This window comes from Pteropus alecto, unplaced genomic scaffold (genome assembly GCF_000325575.1).
Source record: "Pteropus alecto unplaced genomic scaffold, ASM32557v1 scaffold3, whole genome shotgun sequence".
In the NCBI taxonomy this organism is placed as follows: Eukaryota; Metazoa; Chordata; class Mammalia; order Chiroptera; family Pteropodidae; genus Pteropus; species Pteropus alecto.
The window spans coordinates 61,305,143-61,322,536 of NW_006442484.1; the positions used below are offsets into that span (position 1 = coordinate 61,305,143).

The 17,394-nt window shown below is 33.2% G+C and overlaps 1 protein-coding gene across 2 annotated transcripts in view; it reads right to left on the minus strand.

The window, feature by feature from the left end:
* Positions 1 to 17,381, minus strand: part of BOLL (boule homolog, RNA binding protein) — a 49,323-nt gene extending 31,942 nt beyond the window's left edge. Inside the window, exons 1-7 of one of the 2 annotated variants that reach the window (XM_006921320.1) lie at positions 17,183 to 17,381; positions 13,388 to 13,531; positions 10,020 to 10,111; positions 8,101 to 8,155; positions 6,174 to 6,249; positions 4,123 to 4,250; positions 74 to 145 (exon numbers count right to left, since the gene is read on the minus strand). In XM_006921320.1, coding sequence (XP_006921382.1) covers positions 74 to 145; positions 4,123 to 4,250; positions 6,174 to 6,249; positions 8,101 to 8,155; positions 10,020 to 10,111; positions 13,388 to 13,531; positions 17,183 to 17,203 — 588 coding nt within the window. In that variant the 5' untranslated portion in view covers positions 17,204 to 17,381. Of the gene's footprint in view, positions 1 to 73; positions 146 to 4,122; positions 4,251 to 6,173; positions 6,250 to 8,100; positions 8,156 to 10,019; positions 10,112 to 13,387; positions 13,532 to 17,182 lie in introns of those variants that run through there. The other variant, XM_006921321.1, reaches the window with a different exon arrangement.
* Positions 17,382 to 17,394: the final 13 nt, after the last annotated feature.

Consider the following 17,394-nt stretch of genomic DNA (forward strand, 5'->3'; position numbering starts at 1 on the left):
GAGAAAGAATAAAAGTTACTCTGAAAAGGACTGAAATTATCAAAGAGGATTTTCATTGTAATTTAATGTTTACCTGATAGTGATATGCAGGTTGCTGATAAACAGGCTGAGCTACCATCACAGGGGAACTAGATATAGAACGTGACTATAAGAGGAAAGAAAATGAAAAAATTATTTTAGGCAAAATTTTTAAAAATAGTTCATAATAAAATTTATCTCAAATTGTTACCTAAACCCAGTCAACTTATAGTTTATGACTGGAAATTCCATTTTCCACCTCTTGATATGACTTACTACCAACTCCACTAAAATCATCATAGTATTCCTACTTCCAAGTGGTTTCATTTCCATAGTAACGTTGAAACAACCACCAGAAAAGTTGCTTTTAGTCCAAAGGTTGTGAAAATATAGTTCTAAGAGAATATTTAGAGGAAAATGGTATCTGGACTTAAGGTGACACTGCCTATTTCCATTGTGGAGAAGAGCAGTAGGTAATGCTTACATAGTATTTAGAACTGAATGAATACTTATACCTGATTTTGCCACTGATGTCCCACTACTTACAAATAATCATCATCCTATTCCCTTGTTATACATTTAATTAAAGCAAATAGATTATTTATTGAGGCATTTGTTAAATTCTGTTTTGTTAATTTGGCATTTAAATGAATTAATCATCCAAGAAACAAGTGATTTATCTATGTTTTAAGAAAGTATATGTCTAACACCTGATTGTTCAAAGTAATAGAGTAAATCCGAAAACACATTATTTAAAACCAGATCATTTAAAAACAGGCAAGTTGTTATACAAGATAGGTAAAATAGGCTTTAATGATGGCAATTAAAATTCATTTTATGAAATGGGATCTAATTTATATTGTTTTAATGTTCACTCTCACTCCCCAAACTAAAAAAAAGCATCACAGTTTTGCACAATTTGCAGACTATTATATGCTAATAAAATTGTACCACGGATTAACATTAAGAGATAATAATATAATTTACTAATAGATTAAAGGAGGAAAAAAACATGATAATCTCAGCAGATATAGAAGATATATTTGTTAAAATTCCATACCCTTTCATGATAAAAACTCTTCTTAAATATAATAGAAAGTAACTTCCTTAATTGATTTAGGGCATTCTCAACCAGGTATGACTTTGCCCCCTAGGGAACACTTGGCAATATTTTTGGTTTTCATAAATGTGGGGAGGGTAGGACACTGTTAAACATTCCAAAATGTCAACAGTGCTTAGGCTGAGAAACCCTAATTAAAGAGTATCTTCTAAAACCTACAGTGTGTTTGTATGTATGTACATATATATATATGTGTGTGTGTGTATATATATGTATATACATATATATAAACCCATGTGTGCCTGTGCACACGTGTGTGTATAAATATATTAATGGTAAATTACTGAACTTGTTTCCTCTCTTAAAAACAAAGTCACTGTATTATTGTATTACTGCAGCAGAGATACTGTTAGTGCAATAAGTTAATGGGAAAAATATGAGAGACAAAAGGGCAAAAGAAATAGAGGCATACTGAATCATAAATGATTATCTATATGAGAGCGTGACAGTTTAAATACCAACATTTAAAAATCAAAAAGTATTACTACACACCAGTCACAACCTATTAGGATATGTGATTTAAAAAATATATACCACTCATAAAAAGCAAAAAAAACTATAGAGTATCTCAGAATAAATCCAACAAAAGATGTGTCAAACATTTTTATGGAGAAAGAAAATTTTATTGATGGGTAGAAATAAAAGAAAACCGAAATAAGTATTTATGGAAAATTTAATATTCTTAAATGTCCCAAATTAATCTATGTATTTAATGCAATTCTAATATAAACCAACAAAGGCTTTTCGCACGACTGAACAAGCTGATTTATAAAATTTATATTTATAAAAGCAAAGACTTAAAGATGGATGACAGGCTCTTGAAGAACAAAGTATGAGGACTGCTCTATCAGATTTCATGACTCATTATAAAGCAATAAGAATTAAAACAGAATTGGGTAAGGCAAATAAACACATCAGTGGAATAGTGTAGAGAGCTTAAAAAGAGACCCACACACATGGAAACTTGGCATTTGATAGAGTATCCATTTCAAAATGGTGGAAAAGAATGGATTAGTTGATAAATATACTTTAGATTTAAGATTTAGAGGTGAAAACAGTAACACTACAGTATTTTTCAAATAAAATATAAATTATCTATATTCCTGTAATAAAGAATCTTTTAAAAAACAAAAAACTAAAAGTTGAAACCATAAAGGAGAACATTAATACATTTGTCAACATTAAAGCAAAAAACTTGTGTATGGCAAAAAAAAAAAAAAAAAAAAATCATAAAGTTCATGAACAAACTACAAACTAGAAGAAGATATTTACAAAATTTATATAATGAACTCAAGAAAAAGACAACCCCAATAGAAAAATGAACAAAGGATATGAAGAAGCAGCACACAGAAAAAACTGGAATGGCCAATAAATATATGAAAATATGCTTAATGTTACCAGTGACTTAAAATCTAGTAAACTAAAGGGTTGGCAGATGGAGAAATTGGAGCTCTTATAAACTGTTAGCTAAAATATAGCTATTTGGCAATATCTACTCAAAAGATGTGTATGCTCTAAAATGTGAAATTCTACTTCTACGTGTATACTGTAGCCTAGATCAAGGTGGGGGAACACAAAAATTTTCTTGTGGTACATGTGCATGAACTGGTTTAAGAGTATTAATTTTCAAATCTTAAATTTCATATGTACTTTCAGATTTGATTTGTGTATGATGGATTGTCAGTGTATGATGGATTCTTCTTTTCAAACTCCCCTTTTACAATTACCCTTTTCCATCACTATTAAATACATCCTTTCTCAATCTTTCTGGATCTTGCTATAATGCTTTGTTCTGGAATGTAAACACCAAAATGGTATCAAACAAATAGACAATTCAAGAAGGCAATGCCTTTGAGAAAAAAGAGAGAGCAAAGCAAAAAGTGTTTGTATAAGAAATATTAAAGGAGAGATGGTATCTTATTTTATACAGTGAACAAAATAAATTACATGATGTTCAAAGGGATACATATTAACTTATTTATTTGAATTTCAAGTAAGAGTTTTAAAATAGAAACTTTTATTTGATTGACTAGTTTTATTTAGTTGACTACTTTTGTTCACTGAGTTATATAAAACATTCTTCTTTTTACCTTTCTTTAACTGAGATATAATTGGCATGTAACATTGTATTAGTTTCAGGTGTACAACATAATGATTAGATATGTATATATATATTTAAAGGGATCAATCACCACAATAAGTCTAGTTAACATCCATCACCCCCCATAGGACATTTTCCATTCTTAAATGAAATCTACTGCTACAAAGTTTTATAAAAGCATGTCTAATACAAATCTACAGTGTATAATATATCTACACTATTTAAAATTATGACAGATTTCAGATATCAACTTAAGAGTATTTATAATTTTTCAAAAAAATTTAGAAGACATACAAGCAAAAATCTTTGAAGATCACCATCCTAGACAAACTCTCACACAATACATACAAGATCTGGATGTTCATTTTAGTCTTGATTGTAGAAAAAACTTAAAATGTCCCTCAATTAGGGTATATATACTAATACAATGGAATATAACATTTTAAAATAAATGAACTAGATATGCTAGAATCAACATGGTTTAATCTCAAAAACATACTGTTGACTAGAAAAACCAGATTATTTACAGTGTTTAAAAACTGCCCAAAGCAATACTATATAATGTTTACGGATACCTACTTGTCATAAAAGCATATAAAATTAACAGGAAAGATATTCTAGTTGCCTCTGAGGAGAAAAAGAGGGTAAGAGAATGGGGGCAAGGAGACTTTACCTGAATTTATCATATTTTATTCTCTCCTTTAAAAAAAAAGTTAAATATGGCAAAATGTTAACATACTAAATTTAAGTGGTAGCTAAAAGGCTATATTATTTGTTCTTATATTATTTGTACTTGTCTGTGGTTGATGTATTTCAGAAATAAAATAAATATTAAAAAATTGATAGTAATAGATGGAAATCCTTCTAAAATGAAATTACTTACAGGCCAAGGTGGTGGGACGGAAGTTACCTCTGGAGTATGAAAATAAGCAACACCATTATGGTAAGTGTAAGGATATCCAGTTGAAGTTGTTAGATACATTGTCCCAGCTGCTGGCATTACACTGGAACCTAAAGCAAAGATAAAATGATACTTGAAATGTTTAGTTTAACTTTAAAAAATGTAATTTCTAAAATAAACACTGGGAAGGAGGGGGGAAATGGGAGGTAGATGGGAGAAAATTTTTTAAAATAATTTCTTCAATTAAAAAAAGTAATTAAGAAAAAGAAAAAAAGAAAAAATAAATACAATACAATAAAATAAAATAAACACCAGGAAATGTTTATCTTAACACACCTATATAGCTACAGTAAAAATTAAATGTTTTTTTAAAAAAATTCCATATGTTAAAGTATCTTTGAAGTATATATTTTCGAACTTATTATCTTAGAGCTTTTATTAGCTTCAGGTGAATATAAGAAAAATAAAATTAATAAGGAATACTAAAAAAATCACCAATTCAGATTTAGTATCAGTAAAATAAAACACAAAGCTTAACAATTTAGATTATCAGCAGTCATTATTTTTACTAATATAAATTATATGTAATGTATTTACCTCAAGACTATAGACACTGTAGTAAAATTCCTAAGACTTTAGTAAGATCTTTTATCTATAAAAGGCCAAAGATGATGGAGGCAGTGAAGTTGGAGAAGATTCTACTTTCTTGAAGACATTTTGGTCCCACCTTACAAATTCTTTGGATCTACTATAAGCAAGTATTCTCTCATGTTACAACTCTCTTTTATTCTCTAGTCTACCTTTGCTACAACTACTGCTATTGCAAACATGACTATAAATCTTCATGTGGCTAGTTTTGGGTACCCATCTCTTTTCCCAGGCCAAGTTATGTATATTCCTTCTCCCCATCCTCCTCAAAAATATTATTATTTTTTGTCAAGAGAAGACTTTAAAAACTTATATAAAACAAGTTATTAGATTAAGTACTTGACCAGCAAGGTTATATAAATGACTGGAACTGGCAACCCTCCTTCTATTATACCAGTGCTTCTCAAAAGTTTACATTAGAATCACCTAGACAGCTTATTATACAAATTCCAAGATCCCATCTCCAAAGATTTTGATTTGTAAGTCTGAGATAGAGCCTCAGGATTTGCATTTTGACAGATCCCAAGTGAACTGTTGCTGGCTCATTCCACATTCAAGCAGTAATGGCCTATTACTTTAAGAAGCACTACTACTTCTCAGCTTTTATATTTTCAATGCATTTCATCTAGCATTGTTATTGCTTATTTTAGTGGTTCTTGATTTGATCCTTCGAGAATCTGATGAAAGACATGGACCCTTTTCTCAGAAATATATGAATTCAAAAAAAATGTTGCATGCAATTCAGGAGGTTCATGGATTTCCCTCCCTACCAAAGATCATCGAGGAACCACAATTTTATCTGTTAAATAAATAAATTTTGAATGAGTACAAAGCATTGAACTAGGCCCTGGTGATAAAGTAAAAAAAAAAAAAAAAAAGAACAAAAATGGGACATGCCACGGTCTCTATCTCTGTAGAAGTTAGGTTCTGGTGGGGAAGATGGTTATTTGCTAATTACACAATTAATTAATTAAATATAGTTTTGATAAATACATGAAGAGGTAGTACAGGGTATTATATTGGGTAGTATAGAGTACTAGGCTGAATATTTCATATATACATGTGTTGTGTGTATATACATATACATATATACATCTATTTACGTATTATCAAGCATTTGTGAGGAAATGATGTTTGGGCTGAGCTTTAAAAAATAAATGGGATGGGAATGGGATGACAAATAGTATTCTAGGTAAAAGAAATAGTATATCATCTAATATATATTAATTTGTGATGAGAAGTACCCATTTGGCTACCAACTTTGCTAAAATAACTTTATTAAATTAAAGGAACCTGATATTTTAATGACATACGATAGAAAGTCTAATATTTAAAACAAGAACCATGTAAAAATATTGGAAAATACATTAGTTGTCAATACATACGAGGGATCCCTACTTGTTGTTTTCTTATTGCTGGACCGATGTTTAGTTTCTTATCTTTATAATTAAGTTTTTCAGCCTAAAATAAGAAAAAGTATATTATTTTTTGGCACTATTATTTATAAAATCAATAAGGAAAACTGGTGAGAAACAATTTTTAAAATTCGGACTATAACATTCTTTGATAGTAGCAAGGCACAACAGAAAGTGATAAGTCTTTAGATTTAAACAAATCTGGGTCTGAATCTTGTTTCCAATGCTCTGATATTAATTCCTTATTGAGAATATAGTCAGTCTTCTATTTATGGAACTTTGGGAATCCACCTACTCATTAAAATTTATTCATAACCCCCAAATCAATACTCATGGCAATTTAGTGGTTATTAGTGGACATGAACAGAGAGGTGAAAAATTTGAGTTGCCTGATGCACATGCTCCTAGCTGAAGTCAAACAGGTGACACTGTCTTCTTATTTCAGCTTTTATACCCTAAACAAGTCTTTTTTGCTTTTCATACTGTCATGTTTTTCACATTTTTGTGCCTTCAATTTTTGATATTGTATGAAATGCCAATATTTGGGAATTCTGCATGAGTAAATGAAGGACTATTTTCCAGACTGCCAGTGGGTAAAAGAGCCATTCAGAGTGCAAGATGACCAACGGATTTTAAGGTAAAAGTACACGAAAGGTTCACTGACAAAATTTCAGATTGCACACTGCAACTAACTTTTAAAAACTACCAATAGTTGAACTTTGGTCCTGTATTAAAGAAGAAAATCCTCAGGATCTTATGGGCTATTGAACTCTATTTTCAAGCTGCAAGTCTGTGTGAAGTGAAATTTTCTTCACATCTCTGAACCAAAGCAACATACTGAAACACACTGAAGCAGATATGAGAAACCGGCTCTTTTCCATTAAGGCAGATATATAAGAACGCAAAACAGTGTAACTTGTTGTAAATTTCATTGTTTTAGAAAATATTTCTTCATTAAGAACAGGTTATTTGAATAAGCATGTAATGAGTTTATTGTTACTCTGAATTAATAAAAATGTTTAAAAAACTGGCCTTCGAGTATGTGTTGAAGTGCTGGCTAGCTGGCGTAAGATCGTTATATGATGGAGAAAATATGTGTTAGATGAACTTAATTCAGGCATGAGTTATAGTGCTGTTGGCTATGAGTTCAATGTTAATGAATCAATAATATATATTAAATATGTCTTTAAATAGACACACACATATAACAAAGTTATGTATTGATTAGTTGATGAAATACTGTGAGCAGAAGGCTTGTGGGAACTTAGTCTTGCATTTCTTCTAGGAACGGCAGTTCAATATTTGCTAATTCAGTGTTCATGGTGACTTTATAGAACATTATTACTATAAATAAGGAGAACTGGGTGCATTTGATTTAATAATATACAATTCAAAATCTATTTTTTCTAAAAACATTAAATGTTATATTTGCCAAACTTAAAGTTATTACACTGAACTGCAGGCTACAGACATTTTCAATGAATGTTCTTAGTTTATTTAAAGTTTTTCATAGGAGCGAAATAATCTCAGATGATCTCACTCTAGAAATCCATATTTGCAGTGTTTTTCAGAAATTCAAAGTGATATTAACACTTCAGAAAAGATATATCCCCAAATTCTTAGCAAATAAAGTGAAAAAATGTATTATAACTTCACAACCATACCTCATGTAATGATTTGGAATTTGTTTTTCTATGAATTAAGTTTCTCTTTAATCTTTGTTTTTTATTAATTCAAAGTTTTGGAAAACAATGTCAATCTTAAAATGCAAATACTTTAATTTTTTTTTTAGCAATTGATCACTGTACTAGAACCCTACTTTAAAAATAAATACCTCAAAGGATTAGTTTCAAAGAAAGAAGTTCCAAAAATAGTTAAATACATTAAAAGATCTTACCTCTTGTAAAATTTTCTGTGCATCTTCTTGTGTTTCAAAAGTGATGAAACCATACCTAAATAAATGCATTAATTATTTTCTTAAAACATTACTTTAAGAGTCATATTAAGATTTCAAAAAATTTTGTTTTTTAAGAATGTGTCACTATAGCAGTGAGCATTTTTCTATGGTGCACTAGCATGCAAAATTTCAGAGAATTATTCTCAGCTTAACACTGTTACTTCCTCTTAGAGTCAGGGGAGTAAAAGAAAAAGAAAAACAAAAACCCAAGAATCTTGCAACAGTTTCAGACCTGAGCTGTATATAAGGCAGAAAAGCATAAGAGATTCATGTTCTGTCTTACAAATTAGAATGCAATTAATTTCAGTCTAGAGCAATAATCTCTTTTTAAAAATAATAGAAGTTTGGCTTAAGTAGGACTTAAGCTAAGTAGAAAAAAACTTTAAAAAATTAAAAAATTTCAGCACAATAAAAATTTTTATATTGGGAAATGAGTATATGAATGTATTATTTACTATTATGAGCACATATAAACAATTAGTTATTAATAAATTTCTCAAATTCAATTAAAAATATGTACAACCCAGACTTTATATCTATTTTTCACTTATAATTGTTACCATCAGAGTATACTTTATAAAATGTTCAAGATTCTAATATATGATATATGCTGATACATGCCATGTCCAAAAAAAGCAAAATAGGTAGACAAAAAGAAACAAAAAAAATAAAAAGCATATCCTCTCACAACATAATTTCTATTTAGATAACTTAAGGAAACTCTTTTGAGTAGTACTAATATCTTGAATATTTTTAAATTCATAATTATTGTATTATATATAAAGTTTCTTTTTCTAACAAAGGAATTTCTCTTTTTCTGTTGGCCCAAACATTAAACAAGGGTTAAGGAGCTATTTTTACACTAAATTTTTTGGTAGAACACATACACCACCCAGTGGAAAAAGCATAAAATACAGTTTACATTTCTATGTGTGCTTTCCAATGATAAAAAGTGAACATTACCAAAATACTGCATATTCTATGAGTCAAACAAAAGAGGTACAATCTTTCTTTATCCTAATACTGTTCATCAGTCTAAGGAAGTTATCTTATCTGTTTAAAAATAACCTCTCTGCAGGATCCCATCTCTTCTAAAGTACCTATCTGTTATATGTTGTTTCCCACCAATATAATTTCCTATCCACCTCATTAGTTCCTTCTCTTATGCCTATAAATATGTCTTGCTTCTCTTTAAGAAAACAAATACAATATTTAATTGATCTCCACTGCTTTACCCATTTTCTTTAACTTTGCTGTCAAACTTCTTAAGGGAGTATACTATGTAAACTACCATATTCTTCTCTGAAATTTGGCTTTTGCATAAACCAATCCACTGAAACAGCTCTAAGGTCATTAGACATTTCTAGAAAAATCCTATTGCTTTCTTCTCAATTTCCATTCTCCTTGACTCAACAATTAAAAATAATTCTTGAGTTATATTTCTTAGATTAGTCCCCTAATTAGGTCTCTGAGGCACATTTTACAGACATTCTTTTGTATCAGCTTTTTTCAAATAAAGCTCTCTTTAGTTAAAGTAGGTATACAATTCAATAAGTATCTGATTCCTTCAGCTTCTGGTTCTTAACTACTGGACATTACCTACTCAATATTGCTATCTAACACTGAATGGTCTTTTAGCCCAACTTCCCAACAAATTAAAGAATGCTAAAGTTTCCCCCTCCCTCCAAAACAACACACACACACACACACACACACACAGATCAAAACGCAGGAGGAAAGAAGAGAGCATGAAATTATCTTTTAAAAAATGGAACCAAACTAAGTTAGCATACAAAACTCAGTAAACCCACCCCCAAATACAATTGTTAATTCTATGGACTATCTATAGTTATACTAACCCTTTGGACACTCCAGCTCTGTCATTTACAATCTTCACTTCTTTTACAGACCCATACTGGGAAAAAAATTTTCTTAAATCATTTTCATTTGTCTAATGGCATAAAAAAACAAAAAACATTTTTTTAATTGATAAGAGACGAAACTCATGCTTCTTTTGGAGATAGAAAAGGTTATAAATAAATAAGAATAAGAATATGAATATAAGAATACCTCTTATCATAAAACAATGCATGAAACCACTGTAATTAAAATCAATATATGTAAATACTTTGCTTTTTGCAGTTTAACACTAAAAAATTCTAAGCTGAATTATTTTAAAACTACAAAGAAAGCTCACTATTTAAAGGTATTCTTGTCCTCTAGTTGGCCAGTTTTCAAAAGAAATAATTTGAATTACGCATGGCTATTGTTATAATAAGGGCATATAGGTATCCCCCACTCTGAAAGTTCACCTTATACCACTTTGCTTTTATGAAAGACATACATTAGTACCTGTTTTAGCTAACTGCAAAAAATATGAAGAGGATTTTCATTTTTATGCAAAAAAGGTGATAAGTGAAATTAGCATTCAGCATTTGTTTTGCAGCGAGCTGTTATAGAGGCAACGGGCAATCGAGCAAAGAGTGTGACACTGCCAAGCTCCTTCCCCCAAAACTGAACTCAGCATCTCAGCATTAAGCCCCTATAGCTTTGAACTGCATCTGTGAGAGTCTGTGCTTTATCTCAATTTATTTTGTGCATCACCTAGCAAGATGTCCTAAGGTATCGGAAAAGTCTAAGAGAGCTTGTAAGGGTGTTATGCTTAGCATAAAACTGGATGTACTTAAACATATTTGGTATGATTTGGTAGGTTATTTTTTTTGGGTCTAGGAATGCCCCCCAAATTTTCTATGCATAAATGCTTCTTTGCCTTAAAACATTTTGGTCGACAAAGTTTCACAGAAATGCTCTACTTTGAGAAAGCAGGGGAAACCTGTATTACTAGAGAGGCCCACAGTCCTAGCAGTGGAACTCGGTTATGTTGGCTTACACCCATTACTATTTTAATCAGCATAGTATCCAGGAACAGTAAGGTCTTACATTTCCAAAAGTCCTTGAACTCAATTTGTGATAACAATGAAGTGGCTATAAGATTTAAAATTTTTAGACACTTTACTGTATTCAACATATATTTCAGCTAAACATAGACATTATGATATTCAAAATAAAAGTTTGAGTCATAATTTGAGTCATAATGTACCAGATGTCTACCAAAGATGGTTTCGGCATATTTGGTTTTAATTAAAATAGTCTCAGATTCATGTTACCTTTTCCTAGAGTATTCATACTAAATTCATTGCAATTTCATTTTCTGGTTCAGCTATAACTGTTTGCCTCCAAGAGGAACTTAAATATCCCTAGAAAACAATTTTCTTTATAAACAGAAAAAGACATGGCTGACAGCAGAGCTATGCTCTAGAGTTCCACTGCTACCTCACTACTTATATACATTATTGCTTTTTAGTTAATAATCTAAAGCCTGCTAAACAGGGTGGTCACAAACACTGAGTTAATCTAAGAACAGATGAATGTCTTTTATTTCAATAAATATAAAATGGAATCAACATCAGAATAAGGATTTCTATTAGATTTGAAAACAAATTAATTCAAATCATTCTCTGGTAAAGAATCACCAGCTCATTTTTGCAACTCTACTTCTTTGTTGAAAAGTTAAGGAGACAAAATCAAAATGACTCACTATTAAGAGATGGGCTGCAGGCTTCTATAAGGAAGAGTTTTAAAAAGTTTGAGACTGCTTTCTGCTACAGTGAACTATTTCATTGCTTGTATTTATTTATGGTTTTGGAGAAGGTGGTATAAGTATAAAGAAAGGAACTCTAGCAGTTACCCTAAAGCTATGACTACATTGTAACAATAGCCTCAAAGTTCATACTGTAGTTGAACAGTTTCAGTAACCTAGACTAACCTAGCCATAAAAATGTTTACATTTATTGATGATTTATTTAAAAATATACTAAGCTATTGTAATATAAATTCTGAACAAGGATACTCAACTTGAATATTTATGGTCAGTCATTAATATTTTCCATAAAAACAGAAAAGTTTTTTAAAATAAGCATTTTATAAAAAATCATTTTTCTTACTTGTTTTAGTGAACCAATCATATATTTGCTTAATATTCATTATTTTGACAAATACATTAAGTATAATATTTCTCTCGAGCAGGAAAAAATAATTCCATCCAACTTGTGAGACATTGATAACAGGGAAATAGTGAGTCAATTATCATACCCTAATGGGACAGGATTCTTTTCTGTATTAAGAAAGACAACTCTCCCTGTAATTTCCAATACATAATATGGAAACTTGGAAATCCTTCCATATATCCACTTGGAAGTAAGGGTCTATTCCATTTAAAATGTCCATTCATTCTTTTCTTGTAGGTGTTTACTACTATCTTCCACATAGGGATGCTGTAAAACATCTCACAGAGTATGCCTCTCTGAAATGGCTGATTACATTATTTAAATATATTACTGTTAAGATGCTTTATTTTGACAAGAACAAATTCTAAATTTGGTGATCAAATTCTAAATTAGTTAATAGCAATGTGCAAAAGAAATAAGTCTAGGAGATTACTCAGGAACCTGAGATAAAATTGGGATAAAGAAACAGAATTTCATAAGATTTGTGTATGTATGTGTGTTTTAAGTCTTCTTTTGTAAATTATAATCATTCGATATTTGGGCTATTGGAGCACTATGCAAGGAAGTATAATTAATGTGGTAGGATAAAATGAAGAGTATGGAGCTATGAGCCAGAAAATTAGGATTCTATTCTTTACTCTGACACTAAGGTACTAGGATTCTATAGACACATTAATGAGCCTCAATTTCATTGTGTGTGAAACTAAACAGTTATATATGCTGTATATAACCTCCATTGTTTTTCTTATGTTATTTCAGTAAATCAATTAATTAATTTTTTATGGTGACATTGGTTAACAAAATCCAGTAAGTTTCAGCTGTACACTTTAACAGTAAAGCACATATATTTTTGTACTGTGTGTTCACATCCCATAGTTAGATTTCTTTCTGTCACTACATATTTGACCCCCTTTATCCCATCTACCTCCCCTTCCCCCCATCCTCTACCCTCTGGTAACCACTAGTCTATAGTCCATGTCCATGAGTCTCAACCTCCATTGTTTTGAAAAGATTCTTATATTAAGATAATTTGAAACCTATTAATCATTGTGCAAATAGCAAATGTTATTATTTTTATGGTTACATAAGGAAACAATTTCTGAGAAATAAAACAACTTCTAATGTAAAAAATACACAATTTTGCATGCATAAATAGGTACCTTAAAGTCAATTCCTCCTACAAAGATGCGATTAGGGATCACTGTTCCATATCTTGGGGCACTTGTTGGGTTATTCAAAGGCACAGGTGACACAGGATTAGGGGATGAAGATAATGAATCTGTTTGCGTCTGATTTGATGTTTGCTATGAAAGAAAATTAAAAAAAATTTTTAGCACTTGATGAAGGCTGAAAACATGTATCTTTCAAAAAAGATGAGCCATTAAATAAAACAGAGTATTTTAGACTTTAATTTTATTTTAATATTATGAAGATTATAATTAAAGCTAATAACTTTTTGGGGCAACATAAAGAAAAGGAAATGTAGAATCCACTTCACTACAGAAAAATCTTAATTCTTAAGTATATTATTTAAATGTACTTATGTTAATTATTATTAAGTATATTATTTAAATATTATACATATTAAAGAGAAATATTAAACTCAAAACAAAGTTTGAGAAAGAGAAAAGCAGCCCTGGACTGCTAGGAGCTGGGCTGGCATAACCAACTAGGTTCTGGTGGTGTTAAAAGTTGGCTTAGAACTCACAGCTAAGCTGTGGCGTTCTCTTGTTAATAAAATACCAACATCAGGCAAGGCTACTTTGTGTTTGTGATGGATCAGGATAAAAACAAGACCACTCCATAATTATGGACATTGACAAAAACAAAAGCATTGTCCAAACCACAAGAGTGAACAAACATCCCTCTATCCTGGTTTAAATAAGTGACTGCTAGCTCCTTTATCAATCACAGCTTTAGCCTTGATCTATTTTTCTTGCCTACTGGATAAGAATTAACATATCAATCATAGAGTTATTTCCACATCCTGACAACATGCGTTTCAGAGTAAAGCCCTTCTTCCTTCAACCCTCTCTAAAAAATGTTTAACACAAGCCTAAATTCTAAAAGTTCTTTCTAAAACCATCCTACTGAGAGGCCCCACGGTGTATGTTCTTCCTAGCTGCAACAATTCAATAGACCCAACTTTATTAAACTACAGGCGTGTTCCCGGTGGTCTTTGGCCAAAGAACATCGACCATGCTGACATTCAAATTCACTGTTTTCTAGCTCTAACATCAAATTTTTAAATGCACTTGTCAGTGTGAAGATTGGATTGATTTCATATATATATGTTTGTGTGTGTGTGTGTATGACTCATAGGTATATATTTTTATACCAAAGAATTGAGTTCAGTACTTATTCATATGTTCACAATACTAAGTCAGGAGACCTAATTTAGATTTTAATAAACATATACTAACATGTAAGCCTTCGCACAATGGCAAGATAGTAGACTCTTAAGGTACATCCGAAAAAACAAGACTTGAGAATAGAATTTTTAAGAGAAACCAGTTCAAGAACTTGCTAATTACTTTCTGGGAACACTAAACAGACTTCTGAGGCAGTCTAATATACTAAACAAGTGCTTCAAAAAGCTCGAAGTTCATAATTTCAATTCTCCAAGAAACAAATACATGAAAATGAATTTCCAACTTAGATAATGAAGTTGTTCTTTTTCACATTTGTTTTCCTTTCATTTCACTAGCCAATAAAACAATAATCTCTAAATTAATCTCCAAAATAGGTACAGAGAAATGACTAGGCCAGTGGCGACTATGGGGTTATAGGCTGAACCTTATGGGCTCTATTCTCTATCTAGTCTTACGGGGGAAAAAACACATGCTCTCTAATAAGGGAGTTCATAAAAACATCTATTAAGCCACAGAAAAGTCATCACATTTAATAATTGCTATGTTGCTTCCAATCAAAGAAATTTGGAATCCAATCTTAACAGCATCCTTTTTGTGCATTTGGAGGTTGTTTATAACTTTGGTCACTTTACTTGGACATAGTGCCCAGAACGGATCCTTCTGGGATGCTTAGTTTTATTTTTCAATTATAGATTTGTATTGCTAGAAATAATAAAACAGCTCTAGAAGATATAATCTTGTCTCTCTGCCTGTTTAGAGAGTGTATAAATTATCTATTTGTAAAATTTTAAAAAAAACACTCTTCATGAAATGTTCTTCTTAAAAAAAAAAGAGTTCAATGGATAAACTCATTTGTTCTCAAATTTGTTTAAACAAAAGTCAAACCCATAATTTTTTTTCATTGAGAGAGGGATGACATGAACAGAAGTGAACAGAACAGAGTACTTTATTTCCAAACTTGAGAAACTAGTTAAATGATAACTGAGAAAAAAAAAATCAACTTTTTACATCCAATTCACTTCATTCTCCAGTTTCTAAGGTTCCTGCTCTACTGTGGTTTCCAACTGCTTTTTCTCAATACCCCTTACCACTTTCCAATGTACTATATAATTTATTTATGATGTTTATCTTTCCACTATAATATAATATATTCACGAGGGAAGGGGTTTTGCCTGTTTTGTTCACTGTGGTATCTGAAGTAATGATGGTACATAGCAGGTATTCAATAAAGATTTGTTGAGCAAATGAATAAACGAATGAATCATTTCTTCTTGCTCACGATACACCAATCATTAGTCTGTGGGCTAAAGAATACGCTATGAACAATAGCCTAGAAAAGATTTTAATGTTAGCAGTAACAAGGCTCAGGTAGAGGCGACACCTAAATTCCTTAGAGAAAGATTAGTGATGCACTGAGTCAAACGTGAAAGCCCCCAATTCCGCTGGCGATAATTTTGCAAACGTCTGAAAAGCATCTAGGTAGGTCCTGTTATTGTTAGAAGGGTTCTTAGTTTAGTAAACTTCCAGTACTAGAGAGTTTATTAAAAATTTCCTCCAAAGTATTGTTCCCTGACTGCCTCCACCCCTTCAGAATTAACCTTGAAATCTATCATCTACTTTGCCAACGAAGACAACAGGAAGAGGGCAGGCTAACCGTCGCAGTCACAGCTTCGATGCTCCTTCCCCTCCGAGGCCAGAAAGTCGAGGCGCTGGGGGAAATGGCCACGGAGACAACTTCCTCGGGTTCTCTCGGGTCATCGTGAACTTGGGCACTGACACGAGGATCCACCCCCTCCCCACCAAAGTGCGGGAGGGAAAAGAAGGCTAACCAGCGAGAAATTTTGCCCCACAAACCCGCCAGCAGCGGTGGCGGGAACCCTCAACGGCACCGACCCGGCGTCGGCCTCGTGGGCAGCTAACCCGAGGCCCTCGCGTGGCGTGCACTGATTGGCTGCTGGCGGGGCGCGGGGCGGGGTGGGACGGCACGTTGCCGCGGCCTCTCGGGCCTGCTCGGCCTTCTGCCCTTCCCCCTGCTCGGCCTTGATCGGCTCGGGAGTGCGTTCGGTGCCGGAGTGTCCGGGTCCGGCCTGGGCCGCAGGGGCCCCACTCCCACGACTCTCAGGCCTTCCGGCCCCCACAAACTAGTCAGGGAAAGGAAGCGTCAGTTGCCCTGACAACTTCTCGCAGTGGGTGGCTGGTATGAGTCCGGCTGTAGCGAGCGTCAAAGACACAGCCGGGCCCAGTTTCGGCGGGAAAGTTGTTTCTCAGTCCCGGATCCCGTCTGGTGTACAGGGCCCAGCCACGCGCCGCTTCCCGAACCCTCTCGGCCGTTCCCAAGGCCCCCCAATCTGCCTATACCTAGTCTAGGCCTGGTGGCCACATCTTTCCGACCCCACGACACAATCCGACGGGGCCTGCTGGCGGGCTGCTCTTCGATGTGGTCGATAGGGCACCCTGCCCACGTTTCTTCGCAACAAAATAGTGGGTGTTTGGGCTCCAGACCTCGCCCTTCTAAACTCTCGGAGACGGAGTCCACGCTGCTCCTTCTCCCCGCTACCCCGAGGCCATGACAGCTGTACTCACCGCCCCAGACTCGGTCTCCATCTTCCTCTATGCGCTTCAAAACCCGGGGAAAGGAACAGAAACCTAAAGTTTGAAAGCACCTTTGAACCGAAGTGGCAACACTGTTTCCCGACGGAGACTCCCCCTGGCGGCGGCGGTGGCAGCTGCAGGGGCGTAGGCTCGGACCCGGGGCCTGAACCTGCCACCCGGGAGGGTGGGGGTGGGAAGGGGCA